General features: G+C 43.4%; 4 protein-coding genes across 4 annotated transcripts; 2 read left to right on the top strand and 2 right to left on the bottom strand.

Moving 5' to 3' along the window:
- The first annotated feature begins 359 nt into the window (after positions 1-359).
- wdr53 (WD repeat domain 53) lies at positions 360-3,358 on the top strand. Its single transcript, XM_085917079.1, has 3 exons — positions 360-547; positions 722-1,211; positions 1,337-3,358. Exons 2-3 carry the CDS (start codon positions 723-725, stop codon positions 1,934-1,936), a joined length of 1,089 nt encoding a protein of 362 aa, XP_085773205.1. The 5' UTR covers positions 360-547; position 722; the 3' UTR covers positions 1,937-3,358.
- srprb (SRP receptor subunit beta) lies at positions 2,445-3,995 on the bottom strand. The gene is made up of 7 exons (XM_085917080.1): positions 3,750-3,995; positions 3,522-3,616; positions 3,344-3,421; positions 3,164-3,246; positions 2,866-3,002; positions 2,740-2,794; positions 2,445-2,677 (listed from the first exon to the last, which is right to left on the bottom strand). Exons 1-7 carry the CDS (start codon positions 3,904-3,906, stop codon positions 2,467-2,469), a joined length of 816 nt encoding a protein of 271 aa, XP_085773206.1. The 5' UTR covers positions 3,907-3,995; the 3' UTR covers positions 2,445-2,466.
- An 836-nt stretch (positions 3,996-4,831) lies between these two features.
- On the top strand, positions 4,832-17,306 carry col26a1 (collagen, type XXVI, alpha 1). Its single transcript, XM_085916597.1, has 14 exons — positions 4,832-5,184; positions 5,585-5,707; positions 5,804-5,907; positions 11,624-11,685; positions 11,767-11,869; positions 12,139-12,231; positions 12,310-12,444; positions 14,731-14,799; positions 14,865-14,917; positions 14,997-15,059; positions 15,404-15,439; positions 15,517-15,561; positions 15,639-15,723; positions 16,331-17,306. Exons 1-14 carry the CDS (start codon positions 4,997-4,999, stop codon positions 16,468-16,470), a joined length of 1,299 nt encoding a protein of 432 aa, XP_085772723.1. The 5' UTR covers positions 4,832-4,996; the 3' UTR covers positions 16,471-17,306.
- Positions 17,307-19,503: 2,197 nt separating this feature from the next.
- Positions 19,504-21,066, bottom strand: LOC147054224 (alpha-(1,3)-fucosyltransferase 4-like). The gene has a single exon (XM_085916469.1). The coding sequence runs from the start codon at positions 20,853-20,855 to the stop codon at positions 19,764-19,766; it is 1,092 nt and encodes a 363-aa protein (XP_085772595.1). The 5' UTR covers positions 20,856-21,066; the 3' UTR covers positions 19,504-19,763.
- Positions 21,067-21,163: the final 97 nt, after the last annotated feature.

The raw sequence follows: 21,163 nt of genomic DNA, 5'->3' as shown, positions 1-21,163 counted from the left end.
CAAAGAGTGGCCATTGTGGAGATGAAAGCTCATGTGGTTGTTTTGAGGGAATGCTGGATAAAAATTCGGGAGGGTATACTACATCACTTGTACAATCTTATGAAAGCAATAGAGACCTGTGTCAAAAATGATCTTTGCAAACAATCAGACTGAATACAAATATTATTTTACAAATATAAAATGGTTCAGGTATTTTCATTTTGAGGTGTCAAAAATGATCTTTGCAAACAATCAGACTGAATACAAATATTATCTTACAAATATAAAATGGTTCAGGTATTTTTATTTAGAGTTTTTTTTTCAGCTTTTTTTGTCATTTATTCGTTTGACAACATACGTCACGAGACTATGACGTCATCAATATGCGACGGTGCATAGCCCCAGCGGTAGTGACATAGTTAGAAGTCCACGTTGTTTTATCCTTTTATTCTTCATCCATTTAAGATGAACTACCAATTAAAACAAATGATTTGAGCTGCGATGTAATAATTTTGGGTGGATGTCTTTGACTCCTTGTGAGAGCATCTTTTAAGCGGTTGTTTTATACGTAAGTACAAGATGGCTAAATGTGTACGTGGGGGTCAGCATATAACGTTTCACACTACGAAAAAAACAATTGTCGTTGCTTATGTACGAATGATCTGTACGTCATTTGTTTTCAAGTGGTAATGTAAGATGTGGTGGAAATGATATAACAATTCTTTTTTCTTCCTTATCTCAGTATGGCCAAGCTGTGGCGTGAGGGCCACTCCACGGCCATTTTGTGTGTGTGCGCGTCGCCGGGCCCCGAGGGACTTGTCGCCTCAGGTTCAGAAAGCGGGGAGGTCACCGTTTGGAGCCAAGAAGGATGTATCGTCGCTCGCTTCAACCTCCCGGGCAAGGAGGACTGCACCAGTTTGGCATTTTCTCCCGCAGCACCGAACCTGCTTTACATTTCACACGGTGACACTGTGAGCACGCTCGATCCGAGGAACCCGAATGGCCCCGTGGAGGAGTTTGTCGGAGTCGGGGAAGAGGAGATAAACGCGTTAGCGTTAAACGAGAGCGGTTCGATTTTGGCGCTTGCTGATGACTCTGGGGCGGTGCGGATATTGGAGCTTCCCGGGGGGAAAGTGTGTCGGACGTTTCGCAGACACACCAACATCTGCTCCTCTGTGGCTTTCAGGCCTCAAAGGCCCAACAACCTGCTGTCTGCTGGACTGGACATGCAGGTCAGTTACTGGATTTTTTTTTTTCCCGTTACACTGCCACGAGGATTTCAAAAATGGATTTATTGTGATGGTCAAATCGAATCATTCATATCATTCCTAAAAGATGTTGAATCTTTGCCCTTCAGGTGATGCTGTGGGGTCTACAGAAGACACGGCCCATTTGGAGCCTCAACCTCCAGGACGTGGCGGAAGAGGAAGACGACCACCAGCAGCGTCCCGGTCAGCTTTTTAACCCTCCGCTAGCCCACTGCGTCTCCGTTTCCAGCTGCGGGAACATCGTCGCTTGCGCCGCAGAGGACGGGCGAGTGCACCTGATGCGTGTGGGTGGCGGTTCCAAACTGGAGCAACAGGGGGCGCTCAAAGCCCACTGTCAGGGCGCTTCCCAAGCTCATTTCATCCCGTTCCTCTCTCACCCGTACTGGCTAGCCACGGGAGGCAACGACGGTCGTGTGTCTCTGTGGGATGTCGGCAAACACCCCGTGGTGACTCCGGAGGAGAAAGTCAAGGAAAAGCAAAGGAAAGGCAAAAGCAAGGGGAAAAGGAAAGGAGAGGAGGCCCCGGAGAAAGATGAGGCGGAAGCGATGGAGAAGTCTGGACCTAAAGTGAACGTCGATCATGGGGATAAAGTGAATTGGTTGTGTCCTGCTTTGCTCAAAGGAACGGCCAGTCTGCTTGTGGCAGATCAGAGCTCCAGTTTGACTGTCTATCCTCTGCCTGAGGCCTAGATTACTATGAGTGTCCCAACCTTCCACTAAAACAAATTTACTACAACGCCATCAAAGTGAAATGTCACTTTTTTTTTTTCTTCTTCAAATTATGCCAAGAAGACTGTATTGCCATTTTGTAGAACAAGCAAATTGTATTTTTTTTTTTTTTTTTTGCAGGAATAAATTATGATCTGTCATTACAAATGCAATCTTCACAACAATTCCACACATTCAATCGAAATACTCTAAAGCAAAACATTTGACAAGAGTATCAGAATAATAATTAAAAAAAAAAGGCACAAAGCTTCCTGTCCATGATGAAATGACAGCACATTCAACCAAAATTTCTTTACACTGTCCAAAAAATGTGTTTGAAGTAAACGTGCCAATACTTGAAGCTCTTGTTAAACCATTAACATTTGCACTTTAAAACAAGTAAACTGTCATTCTGTAATTCTTGCTAATTTGAGTGACTGATCACCCTTTCAAGTGTTGTGAAATTGTTGCCTTTCATGTGGATGGTGGCTTTCTTTCTTTTTTCTTTTTTGTTACAGCTTTGCAAGGCTGCTCTCCAAGGCTTGGATGTCAGCATCACAGTCTTCTCCTTTGGCACCACGAGCGCTGCATTCCAGGAATTCCACCTTCATGGGTACCTGGTTAAAGTCAAAGTCCTTGCCTTTCTTTCCCAGGTAAACGCTTCCGCCCGCCGAGCCGTCCTGGGCGCTGAGGGCCGCCGAGCGAGTCACCCTCAGTGTGGTCCTACGACACGACAAATCATTTAGTAAACATAATCATTTGGTCTCTACTCCATAACTACTCACAATTCCTTTTCCAGTTGCTGCTGAATCAGTTTAGCTGATTTTGCCATGGTGATATCTGGAAAGGAAAATGTTGCATTACAGTTGGCAGGTGGAGATGTTGCAAAACGGATGAGTTGTGGTTTCCACCTTGCTTGTTGCACACCACCAGGAGCGTGGGGGCGTTGCTGCAGAGCACGGGGTCCGTCAGAAGCACGTACAGGAACTCTGCTACATCTCTCACTTCCTTCTGGAAGATGGCGCTGTCCACCACGAACACAATAGCTCTAGAGAGATGAGGGAACATGTGTCGATGGTTAAATTGAGCTTTCACTATTCAGTCTGGATGCAAAATGGTGAACATCTGCTTCCAAGGATATTTTGGAAAGTGTAATTACGATGCGACATCCCGAAGAACAAATTTTGAATTAACAGACGGATAGATCACCTGGCTGCCGACTTGAACTTCTCCAAGTATTGTGGACGCAGACTTTCATGACCTGGCAGGTCTATCAGAGTCCAGATGGTCTTCTGAAGAGGACAAAAAACAAAAAGATACAATTAATATTGACGTAGCAATATTCATCACCTGCACGTTTGCCAACATTATGCAGCCCAAAAGAACTACCTTGTCGTTTTTCACTTTATAAGGAGCACTGTTGTCTGTTATGGAAGTCTGAGTCCGTTTGAACTTCCCGGAGAGCAGCTGAAAATAAAACATTAAAAAAAAAAGTAATGTTATATAGGCTCGATCGTGCGCTAGCTTGATGTATTACGCAGGTGATGATAATGATGGCTTCACTCACACGGCTAAAGAGAAGCGTCTTGCCCGCGTCGCACAGCCCGACGAGCAGCACCGCACTCCGGACTGTTTTACTGGTCAAAAAGTATTTGAGGAAAACTGCAAGAGCAAAACAACAAAGTAGTCGTCGTTAACGGGTTGGTCAAGATGAAGACAACACTCGAAGAAGCAAGTGAGAACGACGGTTTAGCTTCCTAACGTTAGCATGCTAACAACACTGATGCTAACCCACCACAAGTGATGAGCACAGCCGCTAAAGCGACGAGAACCCCGATGAGGAAAAGTGGATCCAGCTCTTCCAGTTGCTGACGCACGGACTCAATGTAAGGGTCTAGCGAGATCCCCGAGTCCGTGTTTTCGTCCATATTGCCGGTAATGTCCGCCTCCATCGATCGTTGAAGCTAGTTAAATGTAACGTGAGCGTACAACGAGGGACACGTCTACTTCTTGGGGGGGGGGGGAAAGGCTTGTACTGACGCCATGCAACCTGATGGTGTCGCTGCGTCCCAACACTCACATCCTTTGGCGATTCCACTCAGCTAAAATTGGAAGTTATTGTATGATAATTGGTAACTCTTTATATAAAACCACGAATATGATGTAGTTTACTCAAATTAAGTGATTCGTGCATATTTTGAGGGTTGCAGGCGTGAAATGGGTGCCGTTTATGTCACGGGAATGTCAAGTGGTTTTGGGTCCCACCTTCCTTCCTAATAGCATCCTGTAATTAGACCATTACTTTGTAAAGGATTTACGGACCCAAATTAATTTAGGATTATAAATTAATAAACGCAAAAGTGGTGTTTTTGTGTCACATTAGTTACCAAATGACAAGAAGTGTTTTAGGTTACGTTCATTTGAATAAAGTTCCTTTAATTAGACGGTTACTTAGTAGTGGCTTTTACGCACTGGGTGGTTGATAAATAATTAATCAATGCATCTTTATGGATTCAAATTCGAGGAATTATTGCATTTTGTGTCACATCATTCCCCAAAATGACTTGAAGTGGTTTTGGTTCCAACGTTAATTTCTATCGACGTAATTAGACGTCTAATGGGCGTTTTTTTTCTTTCTTCAAATGAATTAATCCAACTTTATGTGTTTAGGGAAGAAATGGGTGCCCCTTTGTGTCACATAAGTCTCGGAAATGACAAGCAGTGGTTTTGTTTCCCACGTTTATTCCTAATGAGGTTCCTGTAATTATAGACAGTGATTAGTAATGGCTTTTACGCACTATGGGTTCAGCCCTTGACTCGCATCCAATGCGCCTTTTACGCACGGTGGATATTTGACTCCGCACAATGTGTCACACGTCAGAAAGCCGCATTGTACCACAGTATATAGGAAGAGGCTGTGTGACAGCAGCACTTTTGTTTCAAGCCGGGGGAACTGCACGACCACCGCGCTGAAGATGACTTTTTAATTCGCGAGGACTTCTCATCATCCTCAGCATTCACGTCAGGGATACACTTTAGAAAATGACCAAAATGACTTCGGTGCTTTTGTATACTTTTTGCACATGGACGTGTTTATTCGGGGTATCGCTGGGAACGGGGTTTGTTTATCGGCTCCCGGGCATCACCGTGCAGCGGCAGCGCGTCGTACCGATAAAGGAGCTGAGTGCCCCTATTGGACCGCCCGCTAGCGGTAGCGGATCCCAACCCAGGTGAGCATACCTGCACATCTCGTAATGGTTTTATTTTGATCATGTTGTTTAGCCTCGTTATAACTGCTGCATTTTATTTTTTTGGAAACATTATCCTCTAAGCAAAGAGCATATACCATATAATGACTACAATTCCCAGAATGCACTGCAACGGGTGGTCGTGATGCCATACTGCAATATTAGGTGTGCCACGGGGCCAATGCGGATACTTTTTTAAAATTTGGGTGAGGTGAACTGCTAATTGCAGGCAGTGAATGGGGCGATTGATATTTTTGTCTTGCAAACTGTATTTTTTTTTACATCATCTCACTTCTGTCCCATTCGGCCACGCCAGTTCACATACTCCCTTGACTATTTCAAACTGTACACTGAATAAAATATTTTCCCAAATCTGTCTCAGGAACTGGTGTCAGTATACTGTTTCCAAGACGGTGTCCTGTCAGGTGCACAATGGGAGTCAACCCACCGTGCAGAGGGTGCTTCAAACCTGCCGCTGGCCTACAACTTGTTCCAAAGTTCTCAGGTAATTCAATGACATTTTTTCCTCTTATTTTTAGTTGGACGCATTTTAGGCATGTCTTTGTAACTAAGTTGTATGTTGTTGTTTTTTTTTAATCAGCTACAGGACCATCCTCAGACCATCTTTCATGGTTTCCTACAAGCAGGTGACTGCAATAGAGTGGAGGTGCTGCCCCGGGTATTTTGGCAAGGATTGTCAGGAAGGTGAGACAAGTCTTATTTTTGTCTTAAAAAAAAACAAAAAAAAAACATTGCAGGAAGAACACATTGTGTTTAAGAGTGTCTCGAGGCTTTTTAGCACCAGGCAGTTTCCTGTGCTTCATTTAATGTCTGCTAGCGCGTAGATGGCTAATTGTGCTACTGTACTTCATATGACTTGTGGCTTTAATCAAGTCTGTTTTGGATTACATTTAGGAATATAAACATACAAAAAAAAAAAAAATCTACTCTTACTCCATATACATACAATATACCGCTCTGTTAAACATTGGTATTGTTGGAGTTAAATGAATGAATGAATGAAAAACACAGTGGAATAACCAGCAGAGCTGTAAAAAGAGTTGTGGTAGGACACTTTAATGACGGCCACTGTTGCTCTCAGATACCACAGACCACAAACGGTGCACCCACTTTGGCGTAAAAAAAGTCTGGAACAGTCTTAGTGGTTTTTGCAAAAGTGTGTGCGTATATACAGGCACAATTCCACTTGAAATCAAATACCCGCAAATTCAAGCAAAATGTTTGCGATTAAGATACACCCCAAAAGTCTGAAAACAATTCTTGACATGACGTAGGGCTTAGTTCGTTGCGCCGCGTTCAAACAAAACAGCACTTGAGTGGCCCGTTTTAGCCTTGTTGCATAATTGTCCTCTCAAAGCGCTGGCACGGCCTGCCACCGAGTTGTTATCATGACCTCCAAACTCAAATTTAGCATAATTAACATTATTGCACTTGGAAAGTACGTTTTTGGCTAGCCAACAGAAAGCGCACATTAGCTAATGGAATCAAGCGAGACTTTACTACAAAAGCCGTTGGAAAGGATTATTTAAGTTGGGCTGGATATTATTTCACCCAACGATTAACACATGGTTAGATCGCCGCTTTTTTCGAATGCCAGCGATTATGGTTCACTTGAGACCAAAGCGGCTCTCAAAGTGTGAAGAAGTATTATGTCTGTTTGTTTAAGGCTCGACTAAAGTGATTTACGTACTTGTAATTGCCGTCGAGTGCAGGGCAAATCATCGCCATCTGGACGGCTGGCACACTATGCTGGATTTTGTTAATTACACCTTTAAAAAAATAAATAAATAAAAAGGCTGATGTCATTGACAATGGAGCGGACATACGTATGAAGGTATGGCTTAGTGGCCCCAGCTGCTGCAAAAATGGAAATAAGGCCTCGCTTGGAATAATTAAGCGTGACAACAGGCATGTGGAACATACGGTGGCTATAAAAAAAAAAAAAAAAATCCACGCAAGGTTTTTGTGACGCAGACGGGAGTGAGGCTAGAAAGCAGAACAGTGCTTCCTAATCAGCTCATAAAATGTCATAGATATTTTATTTAAAAGTGGTATATCAGGAGATTGATTCTGGAAGTAGAAAAAATGGCAGCGTTTTTTTAAATTTTTATTATTATTATTATTATTTTGGTCGTGTTGAGTTCTGTGAGCCAGCGGTTTAATCAGAACGATAGTCTTGTCCGATGAAGATGACCTCATCATTTCTGATTCTGCTTTGATGGGATTTTGGCTCCACTTCAGAGACCCCTCCTAGAAATGGCTCATCTAGGGAGTATGTCTTTTTTTTTTTTTTTTTCTTCTTCTTCTTCTCCAAATGTAGAACTTGTACAGGTGAGGCAAAGTGACATAGGCCAAATATGTAGTCAGGGAAAATAATCAGAAAATTCCCAAGGGACTTTTTTCCTGAGTCTAAAAAAAAATAAAAAAATTGGAGCAATTAATTTTATGAAGTTGGTAACATTGACGTCCCTTTTGTAAATTTGACTTTTTTACTGCTGGTATTATCTCCAAAGGCTTCATATTTGTGGGTTGACTTTAACCCCCATTCCAATGTCTGCGCTCTTCAAACAAAACAGATAAAAGAAAAACAATGTTAAAGAAGCTAATGATTCATTTTGACATTGCACTGATCTTCACCTCCAACCCATACGCCTTCTTTCCGTTCCAATTTGGAAACTCTTCAACAATACTTGACCCCTCTTTCTTGTCTTGTCTGAACCCCAATTTGATCACGATGAACCCCGAGATATGAGGAGACGTTCCCTTCAAAGTATTCCACGCATAAAGCGATAAAACAGATGCATGCTGCCCGCAACTTGGATAATACGAGCGATGTTTCGATTACGGGTTTGCTCACAAATAGGTCAGACGCTGACCTTTGACCTGCTAACGCTCAGCTGTTCACGCTGCCTGATGGATGATGTTTCTCTCAGTGCTCCTTGTGTGTTTTCCATTCCTTTCAACAACTTCTCATTGGGGCCTAATGACGACTTTCCTTTTTATTCCTCCTTCCGTCTGCGTCTACTCGAGTTAAGCTGGTTAACTTCTTGGAAACGGTTCGGAATTTGATAAGAGCCATATGTGTCCGTAAAATGTTATCTCTTCTTTTTTTTTGTAGTCAAAACAGGCTGGGAACTTTGCCTGTTTATATGTGAGGGAATTATTTGCTGGTCCCAAACCCCTTTGGAGATTTTTTTATTTTTTTTTATTTAAACTTATGTGAAGCATCAATGAAACCCACACGGACTAGAGATGCATTTTACTGCCGGAGCTTTCCACGGGAACTCGAAACCTGAATTGTCAGTTGTGACCGTGGGAGCCAGCATAATTTATTTGTCCCTCCAAAAAAAAAAGGAGGGGGGGTGGTGCTGTTGAAAGGTTCGGAAACCTTAACTGTGGTTTTTGCGGTTTTTCGCTGTACGGGATTGACCAAAAACAAAAACCCCAGCTGGTTGTTGTGCAGTTGAAACCGGAAAATGTTTGCTTTTGCTCATAATGTTCCTTTACCACATAAAAATGCGCCATTCTTCACTCTTATGTCCCCGGCCATAAAAAAAAAAAAAAAAAATCAATCAAACCGCAATCATCTTTAATTCCCTTGTGTCATGGTTGTTGCTCCCCTGCGGAACCAACGCAAGATGGTGTCATGAAAAGATGACGAGTTGTATCGTCGGGGCCCATCCCGCCCGCGGTCCAAGGCTCGGTGCCCGGGTGATGAGACGATTGGCATCGCCGTTAATTGCTCATTGCATCACGTCTAGCGTAAAAATGTTTGTGAAGTTGTGAGCTGTCAAGTGGTATCATGGCGCTTTCAACTCTGTGGCCAAAATGGGTGTGGGACCAAAAAAGTGTGATTTGTGTTGGTCTGTCTGTCTGTCTGTCAGGATGTGTGTAGGTGTGTTTTTTTTTTTTTTTTTTTGCTTCCATGTGTGTGTGTGTGTGTGTGTGTTTATGCCAGCTGTTTTTGATGCCAAGCAAAAGTTGAACACTCGACAGTTGAGGCCAATGTGGCTTTTTTTTTTTTTTTTCTTCTTGGAAGTTGTCTGCGGTTCCTCGGATCTATATTCAGGAGAAAATATTGAAGCTGTGGTGTACTTTGTGAAATATTTACAGCAGTCAAATCATCGATCTGACTTATGACTATGTCGAGACTTTTCTTTACCCCGACCAATTTTTCTTCCATATTTTTTGTTTGTTTTTGTTTATTTAGCTTCTCACTCAACACAATCCAATTGGAATTCTTATCCCATGACTTTGAGTACAGTCCAAGAAAAATAACGCTGTCTTCCGTGTAATTCTGGATCCAAGCAATACCCCTATAGCTGCGGTCTCATTGTAAACATCAGCATGAACACAAGGGAAACTTTGGTTTTCTAACCCGACCATAGTTGAATTCCAATCTCAGAAATGGAAATCCCTTTGGAAAACATACTCCTGGGTTTTTTTTTTTCCCATGTTTTGCTGCCGTGTATGTTTTTCTGGTGTAATAACATATGGCCAGCTGATTCTCGACTCTGAACAAGACAAGTTAGCCCATTAGCGCTGAAGAAAGGCTCTTAAGAGGCCCGGAGAGCGGAAATCAATCATACTGTACTGCGACGCTTGTTTCTCTTTTGATAGATAACTCGGCTGAATTTGACGCAGAACAGCCAGCAGCCTTTTTAAAAAAAATAAAAAAAAATATATATATAGTTTATCCACCTGTGCCTTTTAGCCAGAACTCTATTATTGCTTCATCAGAGTGTGTTTTCACTCTAAGGCAGCGGAATAACGAGATGCACGTGAGACCTATAAAATACTTGAGAGGAAAGTAGTTGACTGTCTCAAGCTAAACAAAACAAAAACCTTCAATTGACAAGCTAACCAGTAGCATACTATATTCAATGTAAGCAACATGTAGCGAATTGAACACAAACGGTGGCGCAGCACATGTAGTCAGAACAACCATACTCAGTCATCCATTCTTTATCCTCTGTGAAGAATGATCACATTTTGATCGCTTTTAGCATCTCGACGTACACGCCAAGACCTCGCCGACTTTCTGAGCCAGTCACAACAAACAGCCTCCCCTCTGCGACCGACCAATTTTCAGTGTTTAGATTGACGAATCCTTTGGAATGCGAGCGGTTGATTGTCACTTCCGCTGGTGGCCGCGTTCCAAAGGGGAGATTCAAGATGTCCAAATGAAGCTTTGAGAAACCACACCCATGAACATCTAGCACACCACAAGACTGGATTAACATGCTAGGGTACACGTCGTCCTATTTCAGCAAAGCCGAAACCTCAGCAGCCGCTGTTAGCATCCTGCGGTTGGAGATGCCGATTTCAGCCGAGCACAGCCGCTGGGGTCATTTTTGTTGTCGCGTTATTTATGAGCGCCAGTTGTTTCCCGTTCTGGCTTTTTCTGCTATGACCACAACGTGGGTGGGTCAACATCTTCGGGACTGACAGCTGACATTCCAGACTTGAGGCAAAGACCAGAGAAAAGCTCATATTAAAAAAATATATATATTATTTTTAGGAAATAGCTAGTTTTTTTTTAATTTTATTTATTATTTTTTGGGGGGAGAAATAAGTGTTTGATCACATTTTCAGCAAAAAACAGAGAAAAGTTCCTATTTAATTAAAGAATACATGTATTTTTGGGAAATAGTTGTATTATTCATTTTTTGAGGGAAATATGTGCTTGATCACATTTTCTGTGGGCTTACAATTTATTCTAGCTTGCTAATAGGCTGGTAAACATTAAAAATCATAACTCAAAAGAAGTAACAATCATACTTGAATGTGTCTAAATTGTTCCATTTTGTTGTATGTTCATGAACGTCGTTAATGTCAAGCACTTTATATCCGAGGATGGAGCGTTGTGTTCATGATGACTCACTCTCGCACAAACCCAATAACACCCATTTATGTTTAAATCATATCCCCGACAATGTGGGATATTAGATGAAACATCACCACACTTATTCCCGAGGCCTCTGCCAGGAAAGACCACCTCATTTGTTTGAACTGTACTTTTAAATATGTTTTTGTTTGCCATGCAAAAATATCTGTGAGTGTGTGGGTTTGTATTCCACTCCACCGTTTTTTTTCGGGGCAGACTGAAAATACGCCAAGTCGGGAGACAAGCAGGTGTGCACGCTGGGCTTCATTTATTGTGTTAAAGGAAAAATGTCGTGAAATAATATTTATCCTGCGAGTGAGCGACGTGATTTTTTATTTTTTTGGAGGAATTCCTAACAAGCTCTCGAGTATGAGCCGATGACGACGAGCAGTGTTCTTGTATGTCTTGGCCGGTCTTCCCCAATGCTGCTGCTGCTGGAGTATGAAATATGAATAAATATAAAATTGTTCAATCCACCAATTCCTTTTTTTTTTTTTTTTTTTATGTCTGCAGAGTGCATGAATTGCACCACATTCACAGACATGAGCGTCAGAATTAACAGCATCGAGTCACAGGTAAGCGGCCAGCGAAATGGTCATCGAGTTTGTGAGCGAAATTTATCTTCTCTTTATCTTCTGCTGCTTATTTTGTGATAGCTCAAGATCTTAGAAGGAATCCGATTGCCATCACCGGCTGTCGTCAGGCCAACACAGGGATCGGCTGACAATGAGGTGGACGCACCGTTACCGACTCCGCCAGGTGTGTAAATACTGCCCTTAAATATTAATTTAAAAATATATACATGAACTAATTCTGGACAGTTTAAGAATTAAATAAATACATTTATCATTTATAATTCAAATAAATTATGAAACAAATGCAATCTGTAAAAAAAAAAATAATAATAATATGGGAAATATCAAACTTTTGACAGCACTACTGCCACCTAGTGGTAGTTTATAGATACTACAGAAACTATGGCAAGGTCCCCAACCCGACATACTATAACAGATATATCCGTTAAACAGCTAAATGTGATTGCGAGCCGGGGCCCGCCGGACCACCGGGCAAGGCCGGACCTCGGGGTTCACCAGGAAGAACTGGTCTTCCCGGAGTCATCGGTAAGACGTCATCCACATTTTTACATTGTTTGGCGGAAGGAGGATCATCTGTTGAACTTATTAAGTGTTTGTGGTCAGGCCCAAAAGGGGACAAAGGTGTACCCGGTGAAGTGGGTCTCCCCGGCCCACCTGGCCCACCTGGCCCTCCAGCTCCTCCTTCCAGGTCTTCTCTCGTACACGTGAGGGGGGATGTGTTCCAAGTGGATGATCAAGGTGAGGAGCTCACACTTACAATGCTCGACCCCTTTCTGCTCTTCATTCATTCATTCATTCATACTCTGAGGGGGGAAAAAAATAAAAGCGTATGAATGGAAAAGAGTTTACTGGTGGAAAACGACCGGAGCAGCAGTTCCTTTAAGGACTTAAACGAGCAATGTGTCTTACGCATTTAGCGAAGCACGGCTTTACTAGACGAGCGCTGGTGCTCATTGAGTTTAATTGTTCCCGTGTGTTTTGCTGACGTAGCTGTGCCACACTTTACAACAGACCACCAAAAACAATGGAGGCTGAAGGCCAAGTAGAAAAATCACAAGAAAAAGAAATTATGGAGAGAATTTATTTTTCCTTTTTAATATTGCGATGGCGATTTGACATATGTTTTTTTCTTTGAATTATTCTTACGGCCATTCTATACTGAGCAGCGAGGACAGACTGTTACTGCGTCGCTGTAAATTTCATTTCCAATTCTCAGATGGTTATCATCACATTTATCCTGATAGATATCACAGGTCCCCCTTTCTTTGGGGGTTTTCCACTTAAGAGCCAGAGGGGGGGATTACAAAATGTGCTGTTGTATGACTTTACAGCTGTGCTTTTCAATTTTTTTTCATTTTGTGCCCTCCCTCAACTCTTGGCTGCAACTTTACATAACATTTGTCTATGAAATTGTCATAAGTACAACTATTACATTATATCCTTACTAACAAACAAACAAACAAAAAGAATGTTATATAGATCAACTTAAAACAAAAAATAACTTTTTTTTTGTCTTTTAGAACATTTTAACAGCATCAATTTGCCTGACAAAAATCTAATGAGCGCCACTGCCATCTACTGTAGTGCGTGTGCAATTACTCTTTATTATTGTATGCACACAAAAAAAGACAAAGCGCCAATCGAATTTTTAAGAAATAAAACTTTTGCTTTTTTTTGCACTTTGACCTACTACGCCACTGTTAATGTACTTGCCAGGCACATTTTTTTATTTAGGTGATACTTGCTGTCAAAAGATTTACAATCATTGAAAAAGAGTTGGATTGCAACTCTCACCACTAGGAGGCAGCAGACATCCGTGTGTGTTGGGCTTGCTCTGATTAAGCTGTGTCTGCCTCTCACGGCCCCCACAAGTGTCGGTCTGCGGGTCTGGAACAATGCAGATTTGGGGTCTGCTGGACCATGTTAGCTTCGGGCGGGGGGGGAATCAAGCGGCTGTAAATCGGCTCTAATTTGTTAGCTGTCAGCACAACTGTGTGCGTTTCGGTGGAACACGCCGTGGCCGACGGCCAGCTAGGGAGGAGATGGTCTGCCACTCATGTTAACTTTCTTGGCGAGGCTACCAAGTTGGAGCCGAGTGGAACATAAGAAAATGACTTCCAGAGGAAAATTTCCTTTTTTTTTTTTTCTTCTTTCCTACTGTGGACTCGAGCCATCATGTAACAACACAGCCTCAACTCGGGGCAAGCTGAACATTATGCTTAAGTGAAAAAGAAGTGTGTTGGAAGTTTGTCTTCCATGTTGAGAACAAGGCGCCGTTTCCAAGTCTCGCGTGTTTTCGATGAAAACACACCGTGTCCGAGTGTGGCGTTTAATGAGCCCTGGCTCGGAGCATCCCGCTGTTGCTGTCAATCATTGACACAGTGGGAATAATCGAAACTCAATAGTGGACGCTTATCATCTCCAATCTTCTGTTATCTTAATTCAAGTTTTGGCTTCCAACACTGGGGTGGAGACCCCCGGCTGCCTGTGGGCCCTCCACAATCCCACAGAGAGCTTTTGATGCTTGATTTGATTTTCACCCAAAAAAAAAAAAAAGCCTCATTGGAAAAAGCTAAAAACATACAAGCCACAAATGATCATAATATAAAATAATAAGCACTTGACCAAACTTTGGCTGGCATCTGTCAAATGTCTTGTTTTCTTTTTCCCTCCTGTCAGATTTTGTTTTTCAATAATTAGTCATGTGCAAAAATAAAAGTTCATAAAACAGCCTACGCTTGGGCGGGGTGGGAAAGGAAACTATCGGCGTGTTGTGAATGTTCTCTTTTTTTTGTTACTCATCCACGCGCGACATAATTGTCTAGTCGAGTCGACGGGATGATTCGCTTCTCACGGGACGTAACGTGAGACACCCGGCAAGTAGACCTGCCGTGCAAGTCTTAAAACCACAAAGAAACACACACAAAGTCGGACATTTTGTTTTGAAAGTGGCCATTTTGGACAAATTCCAAAGTTTGTGCTTTGACCAACTTTTCTGAATTTTTTTTTTTTGTAATTGTCCAGACGGAGAGTACATCCGTCTAAATGGCCCACCGGGTCCACCCGGTCCAGCCGGCCCACCTGGACCTCAAGGTATAAACATTCATCCATTCATCTACCTTTTGTATTCATTCATCCACCCCAATGATTGCGTGCAGGTCCTTTAGGACCGAGGGGCGGTTCGGGGATTCCGGGTTTACCGGGACAGAACGTGAGTACCTTTCACTTCAATCAATCAATCAATCAATCAGGAAATCATCATTAATGTGCGTCTATGTGTTCTAAACAAGGGCAAGGACGGCGACCCGGGCCAGCCTGGAATTCCTGGACCGAGAGGTGATCCAGGCCAAAGGGTGAGCCTGATCCATTCATACCAAATATTTCTTTTCGGATGATTTGTGCAGCTGAACAAATTGATTGGATCCTATTTCCCCCCCCCCCCCCGTAAGTGTCCCGTGATGTCATGTGATCCGAAAGGTGAAGCGGCTTTTCTTCAAAGCTTCGCTCCAGTCCGTGACTAATCCGCCCGGCTCTCTTTGTCCAAGGCCACTATGCGCCCCTCTCCAGCGGGCCTCCGCCTTTAAAGCTGATCCCAGCGCAATGATTTAAGACCGGAGGTCCGCTGAAGACCAGGACGAGTTCATGGGAAACAAGGGTGCTAAAATATATGCTCTCGTTTTCTTTCTTCCTCCTTCAGGGGCCTCCAGGTGAAGAAGGCAATCCGGGCCTAGCTGTGAGTATACACATGTTGCGTTGTACCAAGCAGAAGCAAGAAAGATTTGACACCATGATTGTCTCGTTCTTTCTCAGGGACAACCAGGGCTCAAAGGAGAGCCGGGCGAAAGCTTCAATGATGTGAGGAGTTGACGACGGTACACTTATTTTACACTTAATCTGCTTCCCTTTTTTAATGATGACATTTTGAATTTAAGCCGGATGCCATACCGCAACTCAGGGAGGCTTTGAAGATCCTGGCCGAGAGGGTCCTGATCCTGGAGCACATGATCGGCATTCACGGTGAGATACAAGCAAAGAACTCAACAACTTGCATTTTATTTGCTTTTATTGAGCAAAAAAAATAAATAAGACTGGCGGTTGCTGTACTAAATAATAAACACGCGGCAATTAAAATACACGAAAACAAAATCCCCAAATGATGTAACAATTTCAAAATAGAAACAAAAACGATAAATAAAAAAAATGTATGCTTGTTAATTACATCATTGTACACACCCTTAAACTTAATGTAATGACGCGTTCAAACGCTTTGGGTCGGAGGTAATCAACATGTTGCAAGTGAGCTCACAATGTATTTGGGCAGCTCCTGTACACAGCGCCCCCTTCAGGTCGCCTCGCTGATTTATTTCGGTATGGCTCGTGTTTTTGATTCTCAAACATTTAATTCCGTGACACACCACCAGGGAGAGTTTACATCCAAAGAAACTCAAATTGATTCATTTCATATTTTAATTATTTAATTAATTGTTTTGTGTTTACTATGTATTTTTTATTTTAACATTTTTTTTTTAAATATGGTTCTTTTGGGGGATTTTTATTTTGAATGTGTTGGCGGGCTCAATCATAATAATAAAGCATTTGTGCATTCCAATGTGTCCCCACGTAGGAATCCCCGAGGGATCCGGTTATGACGTCGTTATGGACCCACTGTCCTTGACACTGAGAAAAACCAAACGCCGCCAGGCTGGCCCCAAACCCAAACCCAAACCCACACCGGCGGGGATACAACAACCATCTCCCGTTTAAGAGTGTATATTTTTAGCTGGACGTTTCTGTTTTGTTTTTTTTCTTGCACTTTTATTGCCTTTTTATCGCCGTAAGCATCTGAGTGAGTTCGATATGATACTTCATAGTTCCTTTTCTGGCGCGGCTGCAAAAGTGTAGTAGCAGCGCTTACATGGTATCACACAGTGAAATATAAGCCCATAAAGTGTTATGAGGGTCTTGGCTTCTTTCTTTCCACAGATAAAAAGACGGCCTAGTAAACATATCAGTTTGGCTGGCAAAACTCCCCAGGCTGTGATAGGGACCATTTCCTGAGAGCCGGAGCTCCCAAAAAAAAAAAAAAAACGTACTGTTTAGTGTCGAACATTCACTCGCAGCATCCTTGCCATTCATCCCGTATCGGCCTGTCAAACTTTTTTTTGTTTTTTTTAACACTCCTCTCTGCCTTGTTAAGACGTGACAGGCTGCCAGCAGCGTCTGCTTAAAATGATAGTTTGCTTTTTAGAGCGTACATCTGGAGCGTGCACATCTGGAAATTGGTTTTTCTTTTTTCCTTTTTCCTCTTCCACAACGTGACAGGATTACATCTTTGTAAACGCCTGGGAGACTGGCCGGCCGTATCACTACATTAAGTTACTTGTATAATACATGAAAGTAGCAAAAGACTGGAAAGTGAAATTCAATTTCTTTTTTTTACATTGTGACCAAAATGTTCAAAATAATTTGCAAATTTATTATAAAATAAATAATTAATTTTAACACTTATAGTGGATGCAGAATTACACTGCATAAAATAGTTGAAAAAAAAAAAACTGGCTGGTTTAATTGACCTTACCAAAAGTTTAGGTACACTCAATAATAATACACATCAAATCTCAGTGACTGAATTTAACCAAATGAAATGTCCTTTATATATATATATATATATATATATATATATATATATATATATATATATATATATATATATATATATATATATATATATGTATGTATGTATCCTGTCATTTTCCTTTTTACATCTTTCCACAAAGTAAAAAAAAAAAAAAATCTAACTGTCCGGCTCCATCGTTAGATTTTCTTTCATGTTTAATTTTACCCTCAGAATGTTTATCTGTAATGATCACAGCAAAAAAATAAAAAATAATAAACGCCCTCCTCCCTCAAATAGACGCCTGCCTTATCCCATCAGAAAAAAAAAAAAGCGGGTCGTAAGGAGCAAAGGAAGCCCGCCTTGAGCAGAACCAGATGTAGCAGTTCAAAGCGCTTCAATACAGCCTGTGCGCTGCTGGTGAGAGTGGATCAGCTATGACTGGCTGTCTCTCTGCATTTGTGGACCCGCAACAGCTTGCAGGGCCTGCACCTTTACGAAGCCCAACATAGTCTGCAACATTTTGCAAATATTTCATTCATTCACCTGAGTAGTTATTGTTGACGGAATTACGCAATCACTTCCTGATTTAAGCTGCGCAATGAACGTAAAATGAACAACGCCATGCGCAGATCAACAAAATCGCTATTCCTTCCATTTTGCTATAAAGTGACCCAGACAAGATTAATCTTAGCATCTTTGATTCAAAAGGTGTGAGAGAGTGACTTTCTTCAGACTCCAGTGTGTGTGTGTGTGTGTGTGGGGGGGGGGGGTTAGGGGGGGGGGGGGGCATAAACAGCACGCACATCACCTCTGTTGCTAAACTACAGTCCATTTCAATTTCTCTTCTCCTTCTCCAGCAGGATAAAATATTACCTCGTGTCAGCGGTTGACAACTTTCCGGGGGCTGAGGTGAGTCGTTGCCTAGCAACAAGGTGAAAAATTGCATTTATCAATATGAGATTTCAAGGGATTGGGGGGGGGGGGGCTGTTAAAGAGGGTGATAGTGTGCTGTGATGAATACTTAGATTCTAAAGCTATTTCAGTAGATTTAAAACCATGCTTCCTTTCAGCCCCCCCCCTTTTTTTTTTATTCTCGCCCCCTTTTGAGTAACTGCTGTTCATATGCCCCCCAGGCTGGAGACCCACTAATCTCATTTGTACAGCAACAGATGTTTCTCCTAAAAACATCCGCCGGCTGGGAAGTGAAAAGTGGGCCCGGTGGATGAAAGAACTTTGTGTCACGTCACTAGACATATTGACTAGCGCTACGCTTACGGAGAACTCCCACATAAATGAGTCTAGCCTTCGCCTAACGCACGTGTCGACGTGTTTCATAGTTAAGTGTCAAACGAAACGTAAATTGATGAGAATTATATGTCAATCCGTCGTCAACAGTATTTATGAAGTTAGCTTAATGCTAACACTATATGCAAAACACCATAGACAGGCTAATAAATATAATAGCCCTTGAAATAATATATTTTAATCATGATTAATGATCATGAACAACCTGTTTATTTCTTTAAATTCTATTTAATTGTGTTTGAAGAAATGTAGAGTAGGGGAAGTCCGGAACGAATTGATGGCCTTTCTATTCATTTCAATGGGGAAAGATAATCTGCGATATGAATGTTGCAACCGTATCAGAAATTTTCCATGTCCACATATGCACAAAAAAAACAAGCAAGGCCAATGCATATGAACAACGGCAACAAATCAAAGCACCCCGGCCAGTAATCTGACGGCTGGTTTCCCATGACTGTCTCTCGCCGGCCTGTGGACCTTCCACTCTGTCTCGCTGATAGCTCCTGTGTGATTGCCATCATCCATCTTACTGTCAAAGGCAACAAAAAAAGGCCAAGAAAGGGGAAATCGCACACAGTCACACGTGCTCGCCGTCCGTCCCTGGCGTCCAGCAAACAAGCCACCGCAGTGTGCCAGCCGAGATATAAACAACAGCCCGCTTCAATCGCTTTTTACGTAGGGAACCAGCGTGGGCGTGCATCTTTCGGGGTCGTCCGCCGCCGCTGCCCATTATACTTGCATGATCAGTCACTGGAGTATACATGGAGGCGTGGGGGGGGGGGGGGGGGGGGGGGGGGGCGACATGTCTGATCTTGCAGCTGATCAAAAGGCACCAGAGACTTGCTCCCTTGTGGCCGGGCGAGCGGGGCCTCATATCAACATGTCTCTGTTCAGTAGACAGGAAAAACAAGAAGAAAGAAAAGAGGGGGGGAGGGGGGGCTGATTGGTGGTTGTGGGGGAGGGCAGGGGGGGGGGGGGGGTGTCGCGAGATGTATGGGCAAAAAGCACTGATGAAAGGATAGTGAGTGAGACCCTGACTATAGTAGATGATGGCAATAAATAATTACATCTGATGAGGTTTATTAAGGCGTCTATTGTGTTATCGCCAAAGTTGCTTGTCATTTTTTCGGACTCTTCAGGATTCGAACCATCCGGTCAAGTCATGGACTACCTGAGTGCGGTCTAAGTTCTTCCTTAGCACCCTGCAGGCGGTGCAGTAGTGTTCTCCCCAGAAGGTAGGCTGGTGTAATCCGAAGCCCGTCCTCCAACGAAGGTGCCCTAACAGCCGCGCCGGGTCTCGCCTAAGCTCCGCTAAATACCGAGCCAGCGCTTTAACCGAGGGGAAGTCGTCCACGTGAATGAAGGCCTCCGGCGGCAGGAAGCGCTCGTAGTTCTTCCGGGCGGGACCCAGGACCACCGGCACGGCTCCGGCCAGCACGGCGTTCCAAAGTTTCTCTGTGATATAGTCGGTGTGTTGCGAGTTCTCCAGGGCTAAGTAAAAATGGTAGTGCTTTACAAGCTGCACCACGTTTCCGGAACCTTCCGGAATGCTACGTCCAGCTCGGCCGAATACGTCCACCTGGATGTACTGGCTGAGCTGGTAGTAGAAGGCCACGCGGGCCTGTGAATCTACCCAGTTGCTCACCACCCATGCTACAAAACCAGGACGAGATGTTCTGGAAGGTTCTGAGAGGAGCTGCCCCGTACCGTGCTTGAGGACCAGGTAGCCGTACGGGAGGAAAATGTCAGAATCAGTACGGTAGCTCATGGTGAGGTTGAAGCGCCCCTCCAAGCGCCTCAGGGATGGAGTGTGTGAGGGAGACTCGTAGTTGAGCCATATCCACTTCTGCCAAGACGGCCGGCCCACTTCCGGTGGCAGCTCCGCGTTTCCCGAGACGATATCACGATGGTGCACGAGCACGCCGTCAGCGTGCGCGTGCGCGTTTGGGTCGTCCGTCAACACGCAGCCGTCGATGCCGTAACGCACCAAACAATCCGGAAGTGGACGCTTCCGCCCGAATGGATGAGTCCAAATCAAGAGCGTCACTTCGGGAGCAACCGTAGCCGGCTCAAGTGCTAGCGGATCTGGTAAGTAGAGTAAAGAAAGTCCCAGGAGGATGAGGAATGTGGCAGCCACTAGGCCCGCATTAAAGAACTGCCTGTCACATTTGGACGAACCGGGACGCCTCTTGGAGCATGCGCGGGTCCGTCGAGTCCAAACGCCCATAAGTGACCTTCCTTCACCTTCGACACAAGCGCACTTCACCCTGTAATTGTCTTCAGGCAGCTTTAAGCCTTTAAAAAGTGTTAATCCGGCTCCCCCTGTGGTCCAATCGGAACGCCGAAAGTTTGACGTGGCAGAGTGCTGGCGGGTGGGTTCCCGTTGCCACTCAATGGAGCTTCTGTGACGTCCACACGGCCTCCCAGGCAATTCAAAAGTGACCATCTCCGGTAGTTTAAGAAATTAGTAACTTTTATGACACCTTTATAAGGTGCACTTTAATTATACTTTTGGGATTATGCAATAAGGTCAAG

This window comes from Syngnathus leptorhynchus, chromosome 7 (genome assembly GCF_054491065.1).
Source record: "Syngnathus leptorhynchus isolate UIUO chromosome 7, UIUO_Slep, whole genome shotgun sequence".
Classification (NCBI taxonomy): domain Eukaryota; kingdom Metazoa; phylum Chordata; class Actinopteri; order Syngnathiformes; family Syngnathidae; genus Syngnathus; species Syngnathus leptorhynchus.
Note: the sequence above shows the minus strand (reverse complement) of the source record. Positions and strands in the feature narration are given on the sequence as shown.

Coding starts and splice junctions, on each gene's coding strand:
- wdr53 (XM_085917079.1), top strand. CDS start 723: ATGGCCAAGCTGTGGCGTGAGGGCCACTCCACGGCCATTTTGTGTGTG. Junction 1,212..1,336: donor CTGCTGGACTGGACATGCAG/GTCAGTTACTGG, acceptor TTTGCCCTTCAG/GTGATGCTGTGGGGTCTACA.
- srprb (XM_085917080.1), bottom strand. CDS start 3,906: ATGGAGGCGGACATTACCGGCAATATGGACGAAAACACGGACTCGGGG. Junction 3,247..3,343: donor ATAAAGTGAAAAACGACAAG/GTAGTTCTTTTG, acceptor TGTCCTCTTCAG/AAGACCATCTGGACTCTGAT. Junction 2,678..2,739: donor CAGCAACTGGAAAAGGAATT/GTGAGTAGTTAT, acceptor GTCGTGTCGTAG/GACCACACTGAGGGTGACTC.
- col26a1 (XM_085916597.1), top strand. CDS start 4,997: ATGACCAAAATGACTTCGGTGCTTTTGTATACTTTTTGCACATGGACG. Junction 5,908..11,623: donor TGGCAAGGATTGTCAGGAAG/GTGAGACAAGTC, acceptor TTATGTCTGCAG/AGTGCATGAATTGCACCACA. Junction 15,060..15,403: donor GAGGTGATCCAGGCCAAAGG/GTGAGCCTGATC, acceptor TTCCTCCTTCAG/GGGCCTCCAGGTGAAGAAGG.
- LOC147054224 (XM_085916469.1), bottom strand. CDS start 20,855: ATGGGCGTTTGGACTCGACGGACCCGCGCATGCTCCAAGAGGCGTCCC.